General features: G+C 44.5%; 1 protein-coding gene across 1 annotated transcript in view; it reads left to right on the top strand.

Annotated features, from left to right (window-relative positions):
- PLXNC1 (plexin C1) overlaps positions 1-25257 on the top strand; it is a 136671-nt gene that overhangs the window by 12401 nt on the left and 99013 nt on the right. The window contains exons 2-4 of the mRNA XM_069490067.1: positions 7090-7230; positions 18189-18323; positions 21740-21840. Coding sequence (XP_069346168.1) covers positions 7090-7230; positions 18189-18323; positions 21740-21840 — 377 coding nt within the window. The remainder of the gene's footprint in view (positions 1-7089; positions 7231-18188; positions 18324-21739; positions 21841-25257) is intronic.

Below are 25257 nucleotides of genomic sequence, written 5' to 3' on the forward strand. Positions count from 1 at the left end.
AGAACTCTGTAATGATTAGGCCTACTTAGCAATGTACCCTAGTTGCCTGATGGGATATTGACTGAAACTATTTTCAAACATTGACCCATGTATTTATTCATTCATTCAATAAACATTTATTGACAACCTACTACATGCCAGATGCTGAGGTGGATGTTGCCTTCAAAATGTAGAATAAGATAAACTATTGTAGAGCTTAGAGTCTACTGAGAGACAGGTAATAAATATATTTTTAAAGCAGTAATTATAATCAATATTTTGAAGGAAATAAATGGAGTGCTATGATTCACAATAATAACTGGGGTAGGAATAGGGAGAGTTGTAGTCATGTGTCCATGAGTAGGTGACATTTAACTTGAAACCTGAAAGGTTAGAAAGAGCCAGCCTACAAAGAAGAGAAGGGGGTGAGGCTAGAAGAAGTAGCATGTGCAAAGTCCCTGAGGCAGAAAGATGGTAATGTGTTAAAGAGTCTGAGAGAAAGCAACTTTGGGAGTTGACACAGAGTGCAGAAGAAGAAGAGGGGCAAGAAATGAATTTGAAGAAGTCATTAGGGCCCAGCTCAGGCAGGGCCTCGAGAGGCATAGGGATTCAATTCTAAGTGTCATGGGATGCCATTGAAGAATTTTAGGCAAGGGAGTAACATGCCCTGTTTTATATTTTAAAAGATCACTCTGGCTACTGGACAGAAACTAGATTGTAGGTTGAAAAGGGAGACCAGGAGGCTCTTGCAGCAGATTAGGACAGGGGTGATGGAGGCTTGTCCTGGGTAGACCCTGTGAGAGGGAGAAGATGGATTTGAGATTGTTGAGAAAGTCAGCTGAGATTTTTCATGTGTTGGACATGCGGAGTGATGGAAAGAGAGGAGTTGAGGGTGATTGCTGGTGCTGTTGACCATGACGGGGAAGACTGAGGAGGAACAAGAAGTCTAGATAACCATTTTTCAGCAGCTCTGAAACTGTGTCATAGATTCCAATGATCTTGACAAGGGATGGTGACATTTACTTAGTGGGTGTTATGAAATGTGTGGAAGGGGGTGTTTGCAGTAGTCAAAATGATGGGGGGAGGGGAAGCATGACTTTGTGGACAGAAGTCAGAGATGCTGAAAGTCCTACATCACATAGGACAGCCCCCTCAACAAGGAACTATCCCATCTAGAATGCCAGTAGCTTCCTCATGGGAAAACATTGGTAAACTGAGTGTCTTTCAATTCTAAGAATCTAGGAAAATGCAATTTTCACACTATCTGCCACTGATATCTTTTTGTGGATTATTTGAGTCAGGCTATCTTTTCGTAAGTAATTGACAAATTAGCCATAGGGAGGGGATGGAGATTTAGATGGAGGGTAGGAAGGGGCATAAAGCCAGGAGGAGGAAGGATGGATCGTGGACAGTGGGACTTTGGTGGTGGGTAGGTTTGGGAGGCTGGAGGACTCTGGGGCCTGTGGAGGGAGGAGAGATGTGGAAGGAGGTGAAATCCAAGCTTCAGTGCTTTGCCCGTTTCCCACGATTGTGCTGCACCCCGCCCTTGCTGGCCTGGTCCAGAGGCTGCCCAGCGGTGTCCCTCAGCGTCCCTCCTCCATTCCTCCTGCACGCTTTGGACTTTTCCTTTTGATCATTTGAGTCCCCAGCGTCAATTCTTCCTTCAGATGATCAGAGATGCCACAAACTTAGTGAGAACCTGATCCACACTGTATACCCCAGAATGGAGAAAAGCGACTCGAGCCTCAATGGCTAATAAAATCACTGTCTGTTCTTTCCATCTCTCTAGCTTAATAAAGAGAATTTTCTAATTATTTTCACACACATGATTTCATTTGGGTCTAACCACAACACTGAGAGACAGGGCATGTGGTATTATTGGCTCCATTTTACAGATGTGGTCACTGAGGTTCAGGACTTAACTTGCCAGAATCCAGCAGCCGCCAAGGGACAGAGCAGGGGCCAGAACTGGGTGTAGGGCTCCTTCAGAGGTTTCCTAACCACAAAGTGGGCCCCTGGGTATGTAAAGGGAAATGATGGCACTGCTTCAAACCAAGTATACCCCAAAGGACACAGAATACAAAATTAACTGCCCGAGAGGGGCATTGTATCAATGTATGAGAAATTAACAGGCAGCCAGTTTGCATTTGCCCTCTACTTGTGAGAAAAAAAATCAACATACAGGAATCCTTTTAGCATCTTGGGGGTAAAAGACTTGACTCTTGCCGATTGCCCCACACTGGAGGCCCGACTTTGGTGCACGTTTCCTCCCCATGTTGCACAAAGCTACGCGTCGCTGGGAGCGTCCTGCCTGAACCGCCATGAGCTGGGCCATCTTCCGCGTGGTAGGGGGCAGGACCGGGTGTTGCTCAACTTCGGAGGGTGCCTTTCTCACCCTCAATTCACGGTTGTCGTCCCCTGGAGCTGTGTGGTGCACAATGGGGGAGTGTTTATTGTCAATGAAAAATAGCGTGAAGGGCCGGGCGTGGTGGCTCACGCCTGTAATCCTAGCACTCTGGGAGGCCGAGGCAGGCGGATTGTTTGAGCTCAGGAGTTCGAGACCAGCCTGAGCAAGAGCAAGACCCCATCTCTACTAAAAAAATAGAAAGAAACTAGCTGGACAGCTAAAAATATATAGAAAAAATTAGCCGGGCATGGTGGCACATGCCTGTAGTCCCAGCTACTCGGGAGGCTGAAGCAGGAGGATCGCTTGAGCCCAGGAGTTTGAGGTTGCTGTGAGCTAGGCTGACGCCACGGCACTCACTCTAGCCTGGGCAACAGAGTGAGACTCTGTCTCAAAAAAAGAAAACAAATAGCGTGAAGGAGCTGCAAGGAGATGGAGCTGTTTCTTTCGTGACATGCCCACTGCTCCCTGCACACGCACACGGGCACGCACGCACACGGGCACGCACGCACACGGGCACGCACGCACACGCACGCGCACCGGCACACACCCCTTCTCAGTAGCCTTCCCCCAGTTTGCTATGTTGAGCCCAAAGCTCGCTCTCTCTTTCAGCCCAAACATCATTTGAGCCAAGGTAGTTTTTTCCTCCAACTGAGAAAAGTTTCCCTCTTAGAGCCGGCAGAAGTGTAGGCGTGACGCTGTGGTTCGACATGGCAGGAAGGAGAAGCAGAATGACAACTCTGAGGGAACCAAGAAAGCCCAAAGGGTAGACAAGGTTTAGAGCTAAATCAAGATTGGATTTTGTCATGAAAGGCAGAACTGGCAAAAGCATCATTACAAGGCATTAACCTTGTTATACACAGACGAACAAGCAGAGGCTGGGATTCAGAAATAAATTACACATAATAAACTAGACAGAATAGGCTGAGAGCAACATTAGCGATTATGCCCTAAGGGGAGAGAAGGGCAAGATAGAAAATAGGCTGGGGGAAAAAAAAGGAGTAAGAATAATCTCTGGACACAGGGGGCTGACTGCACTATTTCCCCTCCTCAGGTTCCTGAAGAGGTTTCTCTGGAGCCTGTCTTTTGTTTTCATTTGCTGAAATGAGCATAAGAAAGCCATTCAGAGGGCTCCTTTTCCCATTCACATGGACCTGTCCATTTCTCTGTGTTTCCAGCACAAAAGAATCCATTTCCATTCAGCCAGAGCAGCCCCTGGGGTTTTCATGAGGTCCAAGCCTCCTCTTTCCCATTTTCTTCCAGGCTGACTGTTGTAATTGGCTACAAAATCGTGGCTGTGGCCGGGGTCCTCCAGGGTGGTGAGAGGACGAAACACTAGTCCAGTTCCTGGTCCTTTGTAGCTGAGGAAGAGCCACAGTTTAGTGCCTGCTCCAACAAGTTGCGATACTCATTTCTTAAAGCGGGACTTGCTTTTGGTTCCAAGTAACAGAAAATGCAATCAACAGTGGCTTAAACCATGACATCTATTGTTAACTTAGTAAAAAGTTAAAAAGTTGGAGGTCTGTGGTTCAGTGTCCTCAAGAACCTAGGGTCTCTTATCTCCCCCGCCACACACACCAATCAGCGTGTTGATTTGCATCCTCCATCTTGAATCTCATGGAAGCAAAATGGCGACCACTTGTCCACAGGTCATGGCCTCGGAAGTGAAGGAAGAGGAAGATGGGTTCTCCTCAAGAGTCTTCTGTTATCAAGGAGGAAACTTACTCCCAGAAAGCCCCTTCAGTGGACTTCTCACATCTCACTGCCAGAACTGGACCACATGGACACCCTTAGCTGTAAGGGCTGGGAGAGCTGGTAGCTGGCAATGGGGAACAGAGTTGCCATTTGGCTTGGCCCAGTGATGGTTTCCACCAGGCTTGGGTTCATTGCTATCTGAACAAAATTAGGGCTCTTTTGACAAAGAAGATGGAAACAACTGCCATGGATGTGGCAATACTGTTTGTGTTTTTAAATAAAGTAATGACAGCAAACATGGATTGTCTGTTACTATGTGCCAGACACTGTCAAAGCTTTATTGAGGCTTATGCACTATCTCACGCAGTCATCGTATCAAGTCTGTGGCATAAATGCTATTGTCATCATTTCCATAATGTAGAGGAGGAAACTGAGTCACAGAGAGGTTCATGTGCACAACATTGCTTAGCTAGAAAGTGACAGAGCCAAGAGTCAAACCCAGGCAACCTGGCTCACTACCCTATGCTGCCTCTATTAGTTCAGATGATAAAATACTCCAGGTGGCATACAGTAAGTATTACTATGTGTTAGCTGGCATTATTATTATTAATATTACCATTGTTATCTCTTCTTCCTAACCACCCTGCCAATCAGCAATATTAGACAGTTGAGAAAGCCAACCGCCAACAGGGTTAAATAAATTGCCCAGGTCACCTGGTGAGAACTAAGCTCAAAATGCAAACTAGTCCTAGGCGGTTTGTTCTAGACCATCAGCCTTTCAAGTTTGGCAACATTGATTTAAAGGCTGCACTACTTACCTATGCTATTGATCCAGCACTTAATTGGGAAAACTACAATTGTTGAGAAATAGTCAGAAGTCAGAGAAGGAAACTACAAAGGGTAAGACGGTAATTTGGAACCAATTTTCCCCTTTTTCCCTTTAAGCTTTTGAGCTGCCTCTGGTTTTTTCGGAGGTAGTCTTTCACAAACAAGAGTTCTCATCCTCCCTCAGCAAAGGCTACCCATGACGTAATTGTTCTTAGAGGATTAGAATAGATGCAGTTATTAAGTACCTATTGTATACCAGACCTGGAAGTACACTGTTCCATTTGGTCCTTGTGGATAATCTGCAATCCACAGCCATTACTTTTTCTGTGCTGTGAGATGAAGGGGAATGGAGTTCTTCAGCCAAAGATACTGGTGTTAGAACATTCCAGACCCCCAGACAGAGATGACACCTAGTTCTCTGAGTGAGCCTCTCTGCAGTGCTCAAATATTTAATAAAAGTAATAGGCATGGTCATCCGATCTTATGTTTGAACAATTCTGGTTTGATTTTAAAGCAAGATGTGCGGTGTGGTTTTTTTTTTTTTTTTTTTTTTAATCCTAAAGGTCATCCGATTTTTCTTTTTCTGTTCATAGTCACGAGGCTTCCTTATCTAAACAGTGATCTATTGTTCTGATCCTTAGGCTCCCAGGGATTTTTTTTCTTAACTTCAATTTTAACAGGACAGCTCCTCATCGTCCCTGAATGCATGAAAATATCTTTTAACAAGAAAAAAAATCTCTCTTAATGAGCTTTCCAAAAATCTTCTTAAACCAAGTTCACTATAGAATATTTTATGGGGAAAAAAAAAGTCTCTTTCTCTTAGGTTATGACATCTTTCCCTTGAAAAGTGATCAGGGCATTGGAGGAATCCTTGCTCGCTTATCTTTCCCTCGCAGCGCAACTTCAACAAAGAAATATAGACGGCACTTTAAAGGCTTCAGAAATCAATTTAGCCCATGAATCCATTTAGTTAGATGTTAATGAAACTTGGTGGGTTTAAAAATAATGAATATTTAATAAGACATAAATTGAAAGACATAAACACTGTTGGCAATAATATAATGAAGTTAATAAGTCTTAGCCTCCCCCTGCCTGCCTCCTCCTCCCCAAACAGGGTGATTTTAGGAGTTGCTGTTGCTCACTGAAGTTTGCCAGCGCTCTCATTGGCTACAACTTCAATGCGCCTTTTAGAACCTTAGTATAGCTGGGAGCTGAGCTCTGGCAGATAAAGTATGCTATCACACTGTGTTCAGTAGCTGCAGACGGCAACGGCTCTTTCTAGCTCCCTATCTTCCAGAGATTTGTGTAACAAACTCAGTTTCCTGTCGTTGAAGGCAGGAAGCAGCATGGAACACTCATTCCTTTTACACAAAAAAAGAAAAAAGACATTTTGGTCGACACTCTCTCTGCTCTGGGCTTGAAGAGGGGCTTTATTTAATGATCAGGAGCAAGCATGTGATTATATGTGCTCGGAGCCTCAGACAATTTAAATGCCTTCGGGTTGGGAGTTATGCTTTTTTGTTTCCTCTTTAAGAGTATCACAGCCCTTCTACTTGGTTCCTCTTTAGCTCTGTGGCTGTGTCTTACCAAGCGTCCGCGATTGTATCTTTGCCTTTAACCACCACCCCCTGCCCCCAATTCATTGCCCTGTCTTTGGGCTTCCCATGGCACTCTTCTTGCAAATGCAGAATCCCTGCTCTCTGCCATCACACCCATCAGGATTGCCCGTGGCACATCTTGGGGAATGTTTGTGTTTAACCTCACAGAAGCCAGCGCCTAGCCAAAATGAATTGGCGGCAGGATCCTGAAAACAGCCAAGTATAAGTGCGTTTCCCTCCCAATTCAGCAGTGGGCTGTCTCTTGGCAATCAAGTGGAGCTCAGCTTCGTATATCAGCTGGGGGAGTGTTAAATGAATAGCCGGCTCACTCCTGGCAATTAGCACTTGTGAATACGTAGCAAACAAGGGCTAAACAAGGGTGATCCCCGGACAGGGCAAGCGGTGATTTTGCACATCAAGGTAATGAAAGGTTACTCCTAGGGATCTTGTCTAAGAAAATGTATCTGGGGCCCAGAAGTGGGATTCCCTCCTAGGAGGGCCTGAGTGACATTGTATCAGTATCATGAGAAGTATCGCTGTTAAAAATGATCATTTTGTTTTTTGTGCGTTTGTGTGCATGTTCAGAAAGAAGGGGATCAACCTGAAAGAGTACAGCCAATCGCATCATCTACCTTGATCCATTCCGACCTGACATCGGTTTATGGCACTGTGGTAATGAACAGGACTGTTTTGTTCTTGGGGACTGGAGATGGCCAGTTACTTAAGGTTGGTTTTCTGTGCCTTCTTCAAATGTCTACTTTAATAGTGATCCGTTTTGTGCTTTTTGCGTTTTGCTTTTATTTTTATTTTTTTTAATGCTTCTGGGTTTATACACAAGACCATACCAATTGCTTTGTGAACTCCTCAGAGACCCCTAGAAATGGCCTGGAAGAAATTCCAGAAATCTGTACGGAATAACGCACCCCCGGCCGTGTGATGAAGTCCCAGCTCCCTTGCTTCCTGGGAGTGTGCCAAGATATTTTCCCTTCCTTACTCATAAGCAGCTTGGGTGAGGTAAACGGGGTCTGGCCCCTACCCCATCCCTGACTCACCTTCCTGAGGCATGTGACCTTTCAGTTCTATCTCCTTTATAATGGAAATGTACAAAGCACCTGATTTCTCACAACTTCAAAGACATGAGAGATTATAGGGCTTGAAAAGAAGAAGAAACAGGTGTTCCTTCCCCACCAGCCCACTTGCCACCCACAGAGGGGGTTTGTTTTCTGCCCTTTGTACCCACACAGACGACAGGAGAGGTTAGAGATGTGAAATCCTTTGAGACTCCTCCTGACTTTTATCTGGGAGGACTATTTTTTCCCCCTGTATGGATGCACCCTGGTCAAGTTGAGATTTTTATTCACTAATGGGAGGGGCAGTGGGGAGGAGGAGGAGAAGGTAAAATCAGAGATACCAAATGACTTGTCTAAAATGACATAGTGGTCATCTTATCAATGTCATTGGTAAGCATTTATTGAACGCCTCCTGTGGCCTCCAGCACATGAGTGGTTGGGAACTGATTTATTTCTGTCACCCAAGACTGATATTTCTTGCCTCTCTGCAGCCACCCCATTTACTCTCAGGCTCAGATTCTTAATTGAATGCTAACAGATCACTTATCCCAATTGCTCTCCCACGGATGACTAGCTGTGTGACTTTAGGTGAATTGATTAGCCTCTCTGAGCCTCCATTTCCTTATCTGGAAAATGAGATTATACTAGACAACCTAGAAAACCCCTTTTCTCTTCTGATGGTCTCTAAGTCTGTCAGCTCAAACCTTGCGTCCTCTCTGATGATGTCTAAGCCTGGAGTGGTCTTGTTCTGCCCTCGTCTCCTGAAATACTCATGATCTACTTCATTCTTCTGATCACTACAAATGTCTTGCTCTGACACCTAACCTTTTCACCGTGTTTGTCTTGCCTTCCCAACTTGATTTTAAGCTTCTTGAGAAGGGGGCTGATGAATTTCCACAGCCTAATACAGTGCTGAATGCCTGGTAGGCATTTGATTTAATCTGTTTTCTTTGGAGGAAACCCAGTAACATATGGGAGGGAGTTTGTTTGTATACACATTCTTTTAAAATATACATTGATCATCTTTCCTGTTGCATTAACTTTATTTCCTGGGGAAGGGTAAATACCCATCAGTCATTCTACACAGGTCTCTGGGTGACATCTGTAGCCACACCAACCTGGTCTGGCTGATTGGACACATTAGCCTGGCAGAAGTTTCTATCAATCCTTCCTGGGCCTCCTCACCAATTATCTCTTCAGATCTGGGATATTTTTGATGACTGTTTTGACAAGAACACTGTTTCCCCAAAGCTGAGCCAACCAAACTGTTCCATGGTGAATTGGAGGTGAAGGAACACTTGGCTATAAATAGTTCCCCATGGGACGGCCTGGTCTTGCCTGTCCTGTTGGTTCACCCCAGCGAGGTTAGCGAGTTCGTGTGCAGCTGGCCAGATTGCAGGGAGGCCGTGCACCGGAGGGTGGGCCCGAGCTGCGGCTTCATGCTGTTGAGGAGGCTGGTCTGCACGGGGTCCCCCTTCAGAAGTGGCATCTGTGGCATCGTTTGGGGGTTTGAAGAACAGGGGAGGTTAGCTTTTCATTTGTTTTGTGACTGCTAACATTGCTACGGTGCTTCCTATATGCCACGTCACTCTGCACCTTCTAGCTAATTCAGTCCTCTCCACAACTCGGTGAGGTGGGTCTGCTATTCCCACTTTGCAGGTGAGGGAGTTGAGGCCCAGAGAAATTGGATGGTTTGCCCAAGGTCACACAGGGACAGAGCAGGGATTGCAACCTGGAGCGACTTCAGAGACTGCACTAATATCCCCCATACTGCACGGACTTTGTCACCTCTGCCCCTAGAATGGGCAGCCACTCTCTGCGGGTCTGGGGGCAAGAGGGAAGCATGCTGACAGGAGTCCATGCCCCGGGGGATCGATGCTCCTTGGGTCTGTAGGAGAAGACGGCAGACCATCTGACTGAGGGAACACCTCACTAGCAGGATAACTTCTTGCGCTTTAACCCTCCCCCCAAAAGAGAGAGCTTCCCTCACTCAGAAGGAGGTCGTGAGGGAGGAATTTGAGCTGACTTGGCGCCCAGGCTCCCTAGGATAGCCCAGTAATTCCCTCCTGTATCCTGTGTGCAGATTCTTGGATGCAGCCCCTGAAATTATCCAAGGTCCCAAAGACTGGGATTGTGCAGATGATTTGGAAGCCATGCATAATCCCCAAATCCCTTTATTCAAAAGCTTCGAGCTTCGCCCTTGCCAGGCTTGTCACCAGAACTGTTAGAAAAGATGAACATTGATCGACACAAGCTTGGCTTCTTAAGCCACAGTGTGGAGGAACTAATGAGTGTCGAAAAACAAAACCCAGCCCTTCGCAGACAGTGGGAGGAGGAGAAGAAAGAGGGCTTGGATCACCCGCAGCCTGACTCATCAGTTTCCGAGTGATCAAGAGTTGACAGCATTTTGACATTCGCCAGGCGCTGTTGTCTATGCCTGATTGGATGAGAGGCAGGAGACTGCAAGTGGGGGCCAACTGCTGTTTTTTTTTATCACCACCAGTAAAAACCTGACCTCTTAAATCTCTGCAGACCTTATGGAGTTTTAATTTGGTGCCACTTTAAACGGCACATTGCTTAAATAACTTCCTTATTATAAAAGTAATATATGCTTATACAGAAAGTTGCCTAGTAGCAGGGGATGAAGGAAGGCAAAGAAGAAATGACCCCTAATTGTGTCATGTAGAGGCAACTGCTGTCACCATTTGGGATTCTTCTTTTACATAGCTAAAGTCACACTCTCTCCAAGTTTGCAACCCTCTTTTCTTCAGTTAATTAGGGAAAATGCTTATATTAAAATGTTATTACAGACGCTTTGTAAACAGTATTTTTAAATAGCTGTATTATATTTTATTATTTGGAAACATTATTTTGCACTTAAGCTGAGATATTGGATCACTTTTAAAGCGTCTCTAAAGATGCGTGCATTTTTTCCAAGAAAGGCGGCACTATGTCCAAAGGTAAGATTTCACTGATGATCAGTGGAGAAACTAAAGACTTTAAATGTGTTAATATCTTTCCTGTTAAGTCCTCCCTCTCCTGTCTTTAGTCCTAAGATTTTGGAAACATTGAATGAATTCAGAGCTCAGAGTCCTTTGAGAACGTCTAATCTGCTTTTTTATCAGTGGTCATGAGATCATGGTCGTCAGGCGGGTTATGTCTAGCCAGCCCCCCACCCCGGTTATTTCCACATTCTACTTCCTTTCTGAACACGATTGCATACTATAATTTTTTTAGTTGTCAGCATCTCCACTGAGATCAGCTGAAAAGCATGGCCACACTGAACTCAGCTTTGGGGAATTCACATTGCACGTGTCGCGCGGGCTGTGCATTTCTGTAAACACACGCCCGTCTCTTTCTCCAGATTGTGGTCCATCCTATGTGGTTTGGATTCCTTCAAGCTGACTCTGTTGCACATGGAAAATTGTCCTTATTTCAAGGGCAGAATGGAATATGTTGAGCTTTTCCAGGTGGTAAAAGAAGTAATAACGAAATATGCATGAAATTTGAAATGTGTAACTTTATGCATGCCCATTAACCTTTCTTGTAAAGCATAAAAGATAAGGCAGCGGGCAAGGAATAAAAATTGCTAACATTTCTGGGCTCTTAGCATGTGCCAGGCATCAGAACCAGCGTCTGCATGGGTTAACTGGCTTAATCCTTACGAGTCAAGACTATCACCAACCCCACCTTATAAATGAGAAAACCTGAGGCTTAGCGAGGTTAGGTAGCTTGCTTAAGGTGATTTGAACGAAGCAATCCATCCCCAGAGCCCAAGCTTCTATCCCCCAACTGAACTGCATTAACAGTTAAAATATAGTCTGTAGGGCTTAGGTAGAGTCTGTGGAACTGGTTTTTATTTTCTTTCTAATATTGGGGTATCTGGGTTGATCCCAGGATGCAGGTGTTTGAGGTTTCCTGAGAAGGGGCCACGGCTTCTGTGGTTTACTTTGTTACTATTTGGGGGTGGCCTTCTGGCAGCCCAGCTCCGTGCAGAGCTCTCTCCTCTGGGGGCTGTGTGTGTCTCGTGGGGGCCTTTGAACCCCCTGGGGATCCCCGCTCTACCCCAGTGGGCTCCTTTAAAGGAAAGGTAGGAATTCTGGGTTCCAGTTGATGTTTTCAAGGGCTCCAGCAGTGGGAGGCCAGTGTTTCCCCAACATCCCTGGGACCGAAGCAGGGTTCAGGACGCCGGAAGCTCTATCACGCTCCGTCCCCAGCGCCAGCCTTACAGTACTTCTCACGTGCTTAGAGTCAGGACTGGCTGCCTGTGTGGCCCCTAGAACTGTACTGCCAGTAATGGAGTTCATTTATCCAAACCATGAAGCGAAATTAAACCAGTTCCAGAAAGTTTTTCCAGACAGAATTCAAACAGAAGCCAAACTAGGTACTATCTGAAGAGTCCGCCTTGACTCTGATGATTAAAGTTTTCCAGTGAACATAAGAGAAAACCAAAAAAAAAAAAAAATGTTTTTTGAAGACAGTCAACTTATATTCCCACAGAATGTTCCAATAAGAAAAAGGAGGCCCTGGGGAACCAGGACGGGACCTGGGGCCAGACGTGGGTGGTGGGGACAGCTGAGTTGGGGTGGTGGACCAATAAAAACAGCAGCAAGTGTCAAAACTTGGAAGTGGGTTTCGGCATTGGCTGTTTAGAATGTCACATGAAGCCTATCTCAAGTTCTCCCTTACCTCATTCATTCCAATCTGAGAGTTTGCCAGGGCTCTGCAACGTGGAACTTTTCCTCCCATATAATCCACAAATCTAGAACTTGTGGTTCAGGCTGTATGCTTCTCTTACTACTCACACTGAAATAAGTAGTTTGGAAACAAAATAGAAATTAGCCTTAATCTTTATATTTCATCTTTGTTACTCCTAACTACAGAGGCACATTACCCTATTAGATAATTATTTTGCTTTCTCCTATGTGTGTGTGCATGTGTGTGTTCATGTGTGTGTGCATATATGTGCATGTCTGTAGGTGTGTGTGCATGTGTGTTCATGTATGTGTGCACATGTGTGTGTGTTAAGTCTCCCGCCCAGCATTTCTCAGCAACTGTTTATGGAAAATAAATAAATAAATAAATGAGAGGATTGACTTGTTTGCCGTTCAACAGGTTAGCCCCACAGAGTGAAGCATTGAAAAACAAAAAGAAATTTGGCATAAAATATTTTAGCTTTTTGAACACCTGTGGCTTTTCCCTTTCATGGTAATCATCAAGAAAAAAAGAAATAGCCTTTTGTTTAATTTTTCTCCCCCCTCATTTTCCTCACCATGGTATCCTTTCCGTGGGTGATGTTGAACCTGTCCTGCAATTGTGCGGTGTGGAAGCCTCCGCTCGGTTAATTTCAGCAGTGTGGTTGGGAGTTTTTGTATGCAACAGAAATCCCAAGGCTAGTTAATAGTCTACCATGAGGCTTCAGGAAGATGTCAACAGAAACAATATGTTGACACAAACTGAAATTCTCCATCAGGGAAAATTTGTTTTCTACACAGGCTTCAGCTGGAAAAAGCTGAAGAGCCCTATAAAATCTTGAATGCTAATGGAGTCGTTTTTCATTTAATAAATATTTATTGGGCACCTTTTATGTGCCAAGCACTGATCTGGGTGCTGAATATACAAAGGTGAACAAAACAGACAATGCCCCTGCTCTCCTGGTGGGAAGAAAAAGACAGAAAACAAGTAAATGGATTAATCAGTGATAAAGACACTTCAGATAGTGAAAAGTGCCATGAAGAAAACACAGTGATGGGTGGAGAGTGACAGGGAGGGGTACAGTAGGCAGGCAATCAGGGAGAGCTTCTCAGAGGAGGTGATGTGTGAGACTCAAAGGATGAAGGCATATATAAGAATATGCATGGAAGAGGGGCAGATTGACTTCAGATTAGATCTATATTAAGGTCGTATCCTGGAAGCAATAGATAAAAATCCACATCGTGCCCAAGGAGTGTGTGTGAATTGGATGAGATTTCTCTTATGCAAAATTCAACCCATTTTGGGTTCCTGTGACTCACTGCTACTTCCTGCATCGCTTCACTGATCATGTTCTTTTTCCGAGGCTGCCCACCTAAACTGAGCCAAGGAAGGAATGTTTCCCTTGCTCCAGTCTTGTTGGCTTTCTTCTCTGTGTTGATATTCTCATGGATTTTGCAATTAGAGAGTCCATGTGTTCCACTGGTGCTTGTGGGCCAGGCTGGGCTGGGGCTGGGGCTGGGGCTGTGTGGGGTGGGAGGTGATATTAAAAACCTGCCCTGGGCCGGGCGTGGTGGCTCACGCCTGTAATCCTAGCACTCTGGGAGGCCGAGGTGGGCGGATCGTTTGAGCTCAGGAGTTCGAGACCAGCCTGAGCAAGAGCGAGACCCCATCTCTACTAAAAATAGAAAGAAATTATATGGACAGCTAAAAATATACATAGAAAAAAAAAAAAACAAAAAAAATTTGCCGGGCATGGTGGCGCATGCCTGTAGTCCCAGCTACTCGGGAGGCTGAGACAGGAGGATCGCTTGAGCTCAGGAGTTTGAGGTTGCTGTGAGCTAGGCTGACGCCACGGCACTCACTCTAGCCTGGGCAACAGAGTGAGACTCTGTCTCAAAAAAAAAAAAAAAAAAAAAACCTGCCCTGTAGTCATCTGAGAGAGATGAGACTCCGGGGACCACAGAAGCAGAGATCTCCCAACCCCTCTGTGTAGCACAGTTGGGACCCATATGATGAAAATTAAAACTTCCTCTTGTCTTACCAGGGTTATGGAGATCACTCTTTGCAAATCTAGCAAAAAGAAAAACAGTTTGACCCACTCACCCTCAAACATTTTTTTTTCATAATACACTATATTTTATTACCTTAATATGTAATTGGTAAACAAAATTTACTTATAAAATGTAAAATGTTTCTACTATAATGAAAAATACTACTCTAAACACCCACATCTGACATCAATTATAACACTCTTATAAGTCAATAACAAAGAGCCTCTCCAGTTAGATTTTCTTCATGCATCTTACATTTGTGTCCTTAACATTTCTTTTTTTTTTTTATTTCAGCTTAAATTTAATTTGTATGTGTTCATTTTTTAAGGTAACACATTGATATTGTTCAAAACTCAAAAGAACCAAAAAAGTGTATAGTGAAATATATAGTAACCTGTTCCTGACTTACAAGGCAACCGATGATAGCAGTTTCATCTTTGTAGAGTATCTTTCCAGAAATACTTTATATCTGTCTACAAGCAAAAGGGGGAAAATATTCTTTCCCCCCTTTTATTAAACATGAAACACATTAAATATATATATGTTATATATACCTATATATGTGTACATATATTTATAGTTACAAATATATGTACATATTTAACATAACATATTATACATAAAGAGCTTTCTAAATATTTCTATGGCTTAACAGTATTTCATTATTTATACTATAGTTTACTTAACCATGTCCTTATTGCTGGACATTTAGGTTGTTTCAATCTTTTGTTTATAACACAATGCTGTAATGAATATATGTCATTTCGCATATATATGAGGGGCTGCAGGGTCCAAGGGTATGTGCTTCATAATCTTGATAGATAATACCAATGGCCTTTTAAAGAGATCCCACTGGCACAATGGATGAAACATACCAACTTGAACTCAGCACGTATAGTTATCAGGACAAGCTTCAGTGCGGGCCTTGCTAAGTAGCTTGCTCAGAAAACTGTTTGGAAAACCCTGGCCCACAGGCCACTTTGGTAACTTAAACAAAATAAAAAATAAAAGAAAGATTTCCTTGCCATAATTCAGAGTTCTGGAGAGAATACTGATGTTTTATCTCTAAGACGTACGTAAATAAACCAATATTGCACTAAACTAGATCTTTCCAGGCTCTGCCCATCTGCATTAACGCTCCAAGAGTAAATAAAATAAGCCCCCCCCCCAAAAAACCTGCAGTGCAGCCCCTAATTCACCTAAAATGAATGAGTGGTGGCATTTCATAAATTAGGCTTTTATTTATTTTCTTGTTTGAAAGCAAATCCCAGACACTATAGCATGTTTCCTCAATATATTTTATTATGCATCCCTAAAAAATTGCAGTCATTTTCTTAAATAGTTATACCATAATGCCATTATCACAAGTAAAAAAATTATCAGCAATTCCTTAGAATTATCTGCTACCCAGTCAGTATAACTAAATTTTCCAGTTGACTCAAAAATGTCTTTAAAATTATTTTGTCCTGTCCTTGGGGTTATGGAGATCACTCTTTGCATAATCTAGCAAAAAGAAAAACAGTTTGACCCACCACTCTCAAATATTTTTAATTTGTATGTGTTCATTTTTTAAGGTAATACATTGACATTGATCAAAACTCAAAAGAACCAAGGCAGTTGTATTTAAAATCGTTCCACACCTTGGCCAGTGCTGACCCTGTTTACCCCTTGGCTTTGTCCATGGACAGTTTCCTGTAGGGCAGCGTCGTCCAACAGAACTTCTGTGACGACAGGAATGTGCCGTATCTGCTCTCTCCACTATGGTAGCCTATGGCACAGATGGCTAGTGAGCACTGGAGCTGTGGCTGCTGTGGCCAAGGAACTGACTTTAAATAGCCTTACGTGGCTAGAGGCTACCATATTGGGTGGTACAGCTATAGAGTCATTTTACAGTGACTTGAGGCAAAGACCTTTCCCACCTCCCTTGGGACCTAACTGCTTCTGTTTGAAGAAGAGCTTTTTAAAAGTCATATTTGATATATTTGGTTAGTGAGATTGACTTTTACAAAGCTGCTACTGAGTTTGGTGAACAGTCCCGGGGCTCTGAGTGAGTCACTATTTGCACCAGATCCACCTGGGAGTTGACCCAAGCAGATCACGGAAGAAAGTCATTGATCGTAGGGAAAAAGCCAGGAAAGGGGGGTGCATGCAGGAAGATGCTCTGTGTGCTCCACTGATAAGGAGCCTTTGGCTAAACAGCACATACCTAACTGCCATCAGGATATGTGGGTACAGTAGATGCATCAAAGTAGACTTAGTCTGAAAAGGATCTCAGGTGCCAATTTTTTTTTCTTTCCAAACCGTCTGCCCAATGTCACTGAATATAGATTATATATCTAGATGAGTTCAAATTGACAAAATGTTGGTCACCTTAACTTGTCAAGGTATTGTATTGGGTGAGGGGACAGGTATAAAGATGATTAAGATGTGGACCCTACCCAAAAGGAGCTTGCAATCTAGTGATAGATTATTATCTATTGAGTATTGATTATGTGCTGAGCATCTTTCATAATTCTTACTTGATTTTTATAAAACCTGTGTATAAGGAAGGCATTTTTAACCCCATGTTAGGGATAAGGAAATTGGGGCCCATGGAGGTTAATTAAGTTACTAGTTCAAAGTAGCACAACTTCTTAAAGGGTAGCCAGCATGTAGACCCAAGCCCAAGACACCATTATATTAATATTTCTCTGAGATTATGGTAATAGTCTCCCACTGGGTCTTCATAGCCACACTTCAAACTCTGCCCCACCATGTCCTATCACCCCTTGGCTCAAAGCCCTGCAATGGCTCCCTCTCCCTCATCTATAGTAAAAGGCAAGATCTTTACACAGGCCTGTGAGACCCACTATTATCTGCCCCCTGTTACTTCCCCACCCCACTGCCCACTCCTCTCTACCTGACTCCACTCAAGCCACACTGGCCGCCTCCCATTTAGGGTCTTTGCACTGGTGCGGCCTCTTCTAAGAACTTGCTTCATCCAGGTGTCTGAATGACTCACTCCTTCACCTCCTGCAAGTCTAAATAAATGTCACCTCCTCGGTGAGACTTACCCTGAGCATACATTCTCCATCCCCTAACCTCACTGTACTTTGACCTATATCACTTATCACCTTCTAATATATTTTATAATTTACTTTTTTAATTGTTAATTGTCTGCTATCACTCCCCTACATACATACACATACACACACACACACACACACACACACACACGAATATAAGTTCTATGAGAGCAGGACCAGTCTCCTCCCCATTGTGTTCACTGCCATTTTCCAAACACCTAGAACACTGCTTGATACACAAGGGGTGTTCAGTAGATATTTGTTGGCTGAAGATGAGTAAAGCTCAAGTATATCCAATTTCAAAGCCACTGAGTACTGAGTCACCCTTGCTTATATTTTATATATAAACACACACCTACTTGTCAAGTTATCTGGGTTACTTTAAAATGCATGACTATCAGAGTAACCCATCCAAATATATGTAGGAGCTACTTCCTTTAGTTGCAAGTCAGTCTTGGCACAGTATTAATGAAGCTATCACTTGTGGCTTGTGATAGGGCCAGACATGGTCAGAAAGTGTGGGCAGCAGGCTTCCCCCAGCATTGAAGAGTGGTTTTCTTTTGTTTGTTAGTTGTTTCTGGTGACTTTGTCCTCTACAAAAGGAGAAACACTGTGCTGGTCATTACCAGCTGTGTTGAAGACTGAGTGAGAGGAGGGGAGGATTTAAGGAACGTGGCACCTTAGCCAGTATTTGTAGTAAGAAAAGATGTAGCTTTAGGAGGATTAAGCTACAAGTTTTGGCACCTTGCTATTCAAAGTATTGAATAGAAATTGTATTTCTCTTTTTGAAAAAAAAAAAATAGGTTATACTTGATGAGAATTTGACTTCAAATTGTCCAGAGGTTATCTATGAAATTAAAGAGGAAACACCTGTTTTCTACAAACTCGTTCCTGATCCTGTGAAGAATATCTACATCTACCTGACAGCCGGGAAAGAGGTAGGTAGAAATACTAGTCATCACTTTTGACTTATGAATAAAAATTATTTAATTGATGTCATTGTCTAGTAGAAAAGCTTTTACTTTGAACTAGTGAGTTTAAACACTGCTGCAGGCTTCGAGAAGATCCACAGTGGTTCAGGCAGGAAATTAAAAACCTTACTGACTGTCAGTAAGTAAGCAAGAAATATTACCTATTTAGACAATTTTATTATTGGCTATATTTCCAGTCCCAGGTTTTTCAAAGGAGGGTGTGCTTGCAAATGGGCGCATAATCAGCAAGGTAACTAAATTTACACATTTACTGTGTGGGCCCTGAACAGTGAGATGCATTTATGAATATACCCAGTGGGGCTGGCTTTGGAATTTGGGGTTAATATCAGGCCACAGTCTCATACACATTCATGAACCAGGAAATATATGCTACTTGCCCTCCCTCTCTTAATTTATCTGGCTGTTTTAGTTGTTCTTCTTGTTTCTGCTTACTGAAATAAAAATAATATATCTTTTACATTTTCTTCATCCTTATAAACTGCTTTCAAGAGAAGGGGAAAGAAAACTAATTTTTATTGAGTCCCTACTGACTGGGCACTACTCACTGCTCTTTGTATGGTCTCTGTCTAGATGCATGGAGTTGTGTGCACACACATACATATGCACGTATAATAAACAGTGTTAGTGAAATGTGTCAATAATTTCATGAGATAGAGTTATCCTTGTTTTATATATAAATAAGCTCTAAGACTTGGAAAGGTTAAACAACTTGCTCAAGGACATATACATATATATATACACACACATATATATGTATATATGTATGCTAGTCTTTGCAGGGCTAAGACAAAAACTCCATCCTGATCCCAAAGCATGTGATAAATGAGATCAAATCCCAAATTTGTGAAAACTATAAACAGGACATTCTCTGGCTCTGTAGTTTTGACCCATGACCATTTGAACATACAAAGTGCAAAGAAGATCATTGAGACTTGCAGAATTATATAAAGGATGTCACAGATACCCTCAACCCACCCCCATTTTCCATTCTTTGCCTGTCAGTCATTCTAAGGAAAATAGCAGTGACAGCACTCTACATGTGCTTTTTGAATCACAGAGTAGGTATGTAAACACTTTGTAGTTTCTGGTGTTCTTTAAAAGGCCATATTGCTCTTTGCACATGGAAAAGTCAGTTATACCAAAACGACTATATTGAGATGGTCATGTCTGTATCTCCCACAGCTTGTAAACCAGTCCTTCACCATACAGAATCTTCTATGCCAACCATTCAAACACTTTGTATTATGTTTCTTCCCTGGGGATCCCATATTTGAAAGATTTTTATCTATTCAACAAACTGCACATATTAAATAACAATTTCCATTCCCAGGATTTATTTATCAAGGGCATCTCAAAACTGCCAGTCAGAATAATGACTGTGCTACCACATGGAGCTGATAAAATTCCAGCCCAAAGAGAAGATACTTGAAATTTTGCTTAATCTGTGCATGTTTTTCCATTCAGCTTTTTGAAATATTGCAAACAATTCCTAAGTCCCCATTATTTCCCTTATGATAGAAACAGAACCCCAGAACCCAGGACTCTAGCTGGGAACCACCATGAAAACCACCAGTTGATAGGTCCTCACTTTCTGGAAGGCAAAGAATTCTAGTCCCTGGTCATTCAAAACCTGAAGTCCTGGGGAGAATTTTTGACTGGGCATCAGAGCTGGTTATTCCTGCCAAAGACCCTAGTAGCTTACTCTGGTTGAGCAAATGTCACCACTAGAGAGGCAAAACCTATGGAATTTTCTTTCCTAGACTCTTGGGGAGATAGTAGCAGCCAAACTACTAAGCCACGGGTTATCTATAAAATGGTATAGTATGTGACATTTAACAATAATCGTATGGAGATACATGCATTGATGTGGAACAGTCACTATAGTATGTTATTAAATTAGAGAGCAGGTCCAATGTAGTATTTATAGTGTCCTCTCCTCTACATGGTTATGTTTGTTTAAATACATTGACTAGTAGTTCTCAAAGAATGTTCTGGGGGCTCATATTCCCCTGACTATTCTGAGCAAAAGTTGTCCCATGACCAGCTGGGACTCCCTCTACCCTCCTGGAGCACATGGTGCTCAGCCTCTTCAAGGCTCTCAGGAGCCTGGTGCTCAGGAAACCCTATGTAGCTTTTCCAGCCTAAAGGTTTACATTGATTGGACTGTGGAGCCCTTTTCTCCCATAATAGCAATAGCCAATATTTATCAAGCATTTAGTAAGTGTCAGACAATGTTTGTAATAACCCCAGGAAGTCGGTAGCACCCTCACCATTTTGCAGATGAAGAAACAAGGTTAGAGAGATTACATGACACTTATCGAAATCCCTCAGAATTAAAAAGATGTTTTGTGAGCTGCAAGGAAATACCCACATTCTGGTGAACTCTGGCTCAGCCCCGTGGTCTGCCGGCTGCATCTGTCAGCAGCACCGAGGTCGGCTGAAATGGAAGGGCGTGGTTGTCCTCGGATCTTCCTCAGCATATGCCCTGCTTTTCTCACAAGCGCCTTCTGGAACTCTCCGTTGCTCTAACTTTCTAGCGTGTACAACTTCCTGGCATAATGAGTTCCACAGGTTTCCTGACTACCTGCCCTGCGATTTTGCCTGCGGGAAATGCACCTTGAGACGGACAAGTCCTCCCTGCCCGCCCTGCCCCGCTGGGAGGCTGGCTGATGGCCTCAGAGGCCCGGGCCTGCCCAGCACGGGGGCCGCTCTGTGGCGGCCGTTTCTCGACAACTGGAAGACGCACCTCCAGGGCCAGAGAAGTGATTTAAATACTCTCTCTGTTTCTTTCATTTTCAACACCAGTGGAAGGTTGTTGAAAATAAAAGAAGTGAGCCAGGAGCTGAGGTGATGGTGCTGCCCCCGACAGGGGTGGGGGGCGGCCCATCCCTGGTCCTCGTCATTTCCACATGCAGTGCCGACATGTGGCACTCCCAGGGCAGAGCCTTTGCTATTCCCACATGCTCATTTCCAAAATGCCACTGGCCACACACCGTCTCTGTATGAAAACCAGGTGGCCCGATGCCATGATCCCTATGGAAATCATTATTAGCAGATCCGAAACCCCGCTGCACGTCAGACTCACCTGGGAGAGCTCTTCAAATGCACATTCCTAGGCCCCGCCGCCAGACTTGGAGAGAGTCCCTGCGGCAGGGGTCTGGGGATATGTATTTTCAAAAGGCCCCCCCGGGGGGTTCAGATAGGACTGCTTCATATCCGAGAACTTGAGACCCACTGCCCGATGCCACTGGCAGTTCAAGTTGATAAACATGCTCCCGGTGGTCCCTTCATCAGATAAGGTGGTGTCGTTTTTCTGGTGTTGCTTATGATTCCATCGGAACTACTGTCATCTTTATTTTTAGGTGCGGAGAATTCGCGTTGCAAACTGCAATAAACATAAATCCTGTTCGGCGTGTTTAACAGCAACAGACCCTCACTGTGGTTGGTGCCATTCACAGCAAAGGTATTTCCTGAATTCTTTCTCACCAGCTCACGTTTTCGAAAAAGTGTCATTCGGCAGAACACTTGTTGCCCTACTTTAACGATCCGTTCCAACCACCTGGGGGAACCGATCTCTAAAATCTCATTGTGTGATCCTAATGAATTCTCGAAAATGTTTCCAGCCGGGTCAGCGCTGCTAAAGCATTTGACCTGGCGCTCAGGGCTACCCTGCCGGGGGGCGGGAGGGGACAGGTGTGTGGCATCGGGGAGCCTGGGCGAGAAAGCAGGCAGATTTGTTTTTACTTTCTGCAGAGTTCCCCAAGATTTAGGAGGGAGGCAAAAGCTGCGCCCTCAGAGACGATAAAAGAATAGAGATGTTTGAACACTTTCAAATGCTTCCCCATCATGTCATGTATTCTGTTCGCTCCCTGGAAGCCTCATTATTGATGGCGCCGTCTCCTAACGCACCGTACAGCTGCGGGCCTGATGTACAACCTCAGTCTCCGGGCAGAATCTGCCCAGCCTGGTCTTGAATTACGATGTTCACGACCCAGCTAGGCTCTGGGGCGACTTGTGGCGGCTTCCTCGCCATGGCAGTTCCTAGCGTCGCTGGGACCAGCCTGGTTGGATTCGCCGTTGCCATGGCAACCCAGTACTCAGGCTCTTGCTGGAGAAGCAAAGGAGGAGCAAGCGGTAGCTGCAGCTCAGGCAGGAAAGGGGGGAAAAAAACCATAACAGTGTCTGTCAGTTGGGTGCTTTCGGTTTTTAAAGGTGAAAAGGATAAGAAAGAGCAGAGCGGGTGGAGAGAGGCTGAAGGCTGAACAAGGGGACAGTCTGGGGATAGAAAAGAGAGAGAATTGGGGAGCTGATGGGGGAGGAAGCCGAGAGAAATGGAGGGAGAGCGGGGCATACAATGGAAGCCAGAGGTTCAGGAAACAAACTAAAAATATGAGGATGGAATTAATGAAGAGTTCAGGGAAGAAGTCACAATCCCAGCTGCAGCAAGAGGAATAATTGCCTTTGCCTTTTGCTGTGCTTCCTTACCCGGCTGTTTCTGTCCGAGTCACTGGCTGACAAACGAAGCAAGGGCCAAGAGAATTCTCATGAATAATTGTAATTGGGTAGGAACGTTTTCTCCTCGTTGCTGGGCTGAGACTAGAGTTTAAGAAATTAGCTGATGGAGAACGGCATTTTATTGTTGCACGCTCACTAAGCAGCCCTGCCATAGTCTTTTCGAGCCCCGTCTGTATGGTAAGGCTGCATGCAGGCTGCACTCGAGAGGGTTGGTGATGGTGGTGATTAAACAGCCACACGGAGCTGCCGGCTCCTGTGTTGACAAGCTCAGCTCTGGAGTTCATGGGAGATGAACTGGTGACACGAATTTGGGAGTTGGTAGTATTGGGATAGCAGTTACAGAAGCGCTAAGCTTCTGTAACCCTAAGATGAAGGAGTGAGTATAGATTGAGGAGAGAAGTTCGAGAATTAAGCATTGAGGTGCTGCAAGGTTTAGGGGCTGGGAGAAGGAGGGGAAATGGAAAGGGAAATGAAGAGGAAGCAGCCAGAAAGGGAAGAGGAAGACCTGGGGAGGGCGGTCTCCATGGAAGCCAAGGGAAGAGAGGAGGGGGAAGCCATCCAAGAGGCCAAACAGGAGAAGAAGAGAATTGGTCGGTCCACTGGACTTAGCAGGTGGTGACTGGTGATCATGACAAAGGCCATTGTTAAGAGTGGTACTAAAGGCACAAGAGACAATGTGAAGATAAGACAGTGGCAGGGATAACTCCTGAGGGGAGCTTTCCTGAGAAAGGCAGCAGAAAAATGGAGCCCACATCAAAGGAGAAAGTGGAGTTCGCAGAGTTTTGTCTTTTGAAAATGCACAAAATAACAGTGCCTTTCCAGGCTGCTGGGAAATTCCGGTAGAGAGGGAGAAACTGATGATGCTGGGGAGAGAAGAGAGAGTCATGGAGTGTTGTCTTTCAGTAGATGAAAGCAAACATGACCTGGTACACCAGCGGGGGGCCAGCCTCAGACATGAGCTCAGGCAGAGCATCCTTGGTGATGGGAGGAAGGTGAAGACTCTGGGCCCAGGCACAGGGAGGCACATCAGCGTATGCTATGTCTTTCCATGTTGCTCACATCACTTCGGTGACTTATGACCAGTGAAAGTAGGGGAAGAGAAGAGAGAGCAGGAGTAGACTAGAAGACCGGGAGAGAGAACAGAGAAGGGAAATATGGAACAGTCGCTAGGAAGCGTTGGGGCCCACTTGAGGTTGGTGGTCTTGCCCTTGAAGTGAGAGCAGTGAGCGTGGTTTTGCTTTTTTCAAGCCAGCTCCAGCTCTGGTGATGTAGTCATAGAGTGGGGGAAAGTTAGATGTAGCCAGTTTTGGGGCTTTGCCAGAAAATGCATCAAGAAGGGAAGGAGGGACCAGGGAGCTGAGGGTGCATGCAAGGGATGGACCATGATATTGACATGTGTAATAGTGGACCCCTGGCTCTGAGGAGGGTGTGAGGGATGTGAAAAGGGGGTAGGATCTGTGCATTGGAGGTGACGGTTGGGTTTAAGAATTATTGGAACTGGGGAACTGGAAAGGGGAGTTGTTGGACTTTGGGGGCTTGAAATTGAGGTCATGGAGGGAGTGGAGTTATTGGTAATGACAAGGTTGAGGGGTTGACTGTGTCTCTGAAGTAGGATGGAGAGCAAGAGCATTGGCAGAGAGGGGTCAAGGAGCCAAGGTGGTTGTCAGAGTATTAGATGGATCAGTCATCTGCAGGGAAATGGAAATCATGAACAACAATGACGGGAAGCCCGTGAGAGGGGTTTGAGGGAGCTGCGTCCTCAGGGGAGAGTGGTTTTGGTAAGATTGAGATGGTCAAAAGAGCCATCAGAGAAGAGACTGAGCATATCAGGGCTTGTGTTGACCACTGGCTGTGAGTTTTACGGTATAGAAATAAAAGCCTGCCACCTGCTTCTGCTCTTGCTCCCTCACCCCTCCCCCAACATGTTCCAAGAAGAGTGATCTTTTTAAAATCTAAATCAGATTATGTCACTCCCCTTAATAAACCACTCCACTGGCTTTCCGTCTTAGAATTCAGTCTGACTCCCTCACTGCCAGGGCTTGCACGCTGAGCTCCACATGATCTGCCCTTTAGTATGTCTCTGACCTCTCTTGCCTCTTTCTCCTTTGTTTAGTCTCCCCTAGCCGCCTTGACTCAAGAATATGCCAAGGATGTTCCTGCCCCAGGGCCTTTGCACTTGCTATTTCCTCCATCTGGACTATCCTTCCCAAGTTCTTTTCAGGGCTAGCTCTTTCTTGATCATCTGGTCCTAGAACACACATCTCTCTCCACTGACTACCCAGTCTTCAGTCACTTCACCTCACTCACAGTGACATTACAGTTTTCTTTTCTTCATGGCCCATCACTATCCGAAATGACTTTATTT

This window comes from Eulemur rufifrons, chromosome 16 (assembly GCF_041146395.1).
Source record: "Eulemur rufifrons isolate Redbay chromosome 16, OSU_ERuf_1, whole genome shotgun sequence".
In the NCBI taxonomy this organism is placed as follows: domain Eukaryota; kingdom Metazoa; phylum Chordata; class Mammalia; order Primates; family Lemuridae; genus Eulemur; species Eulemur rufifrons.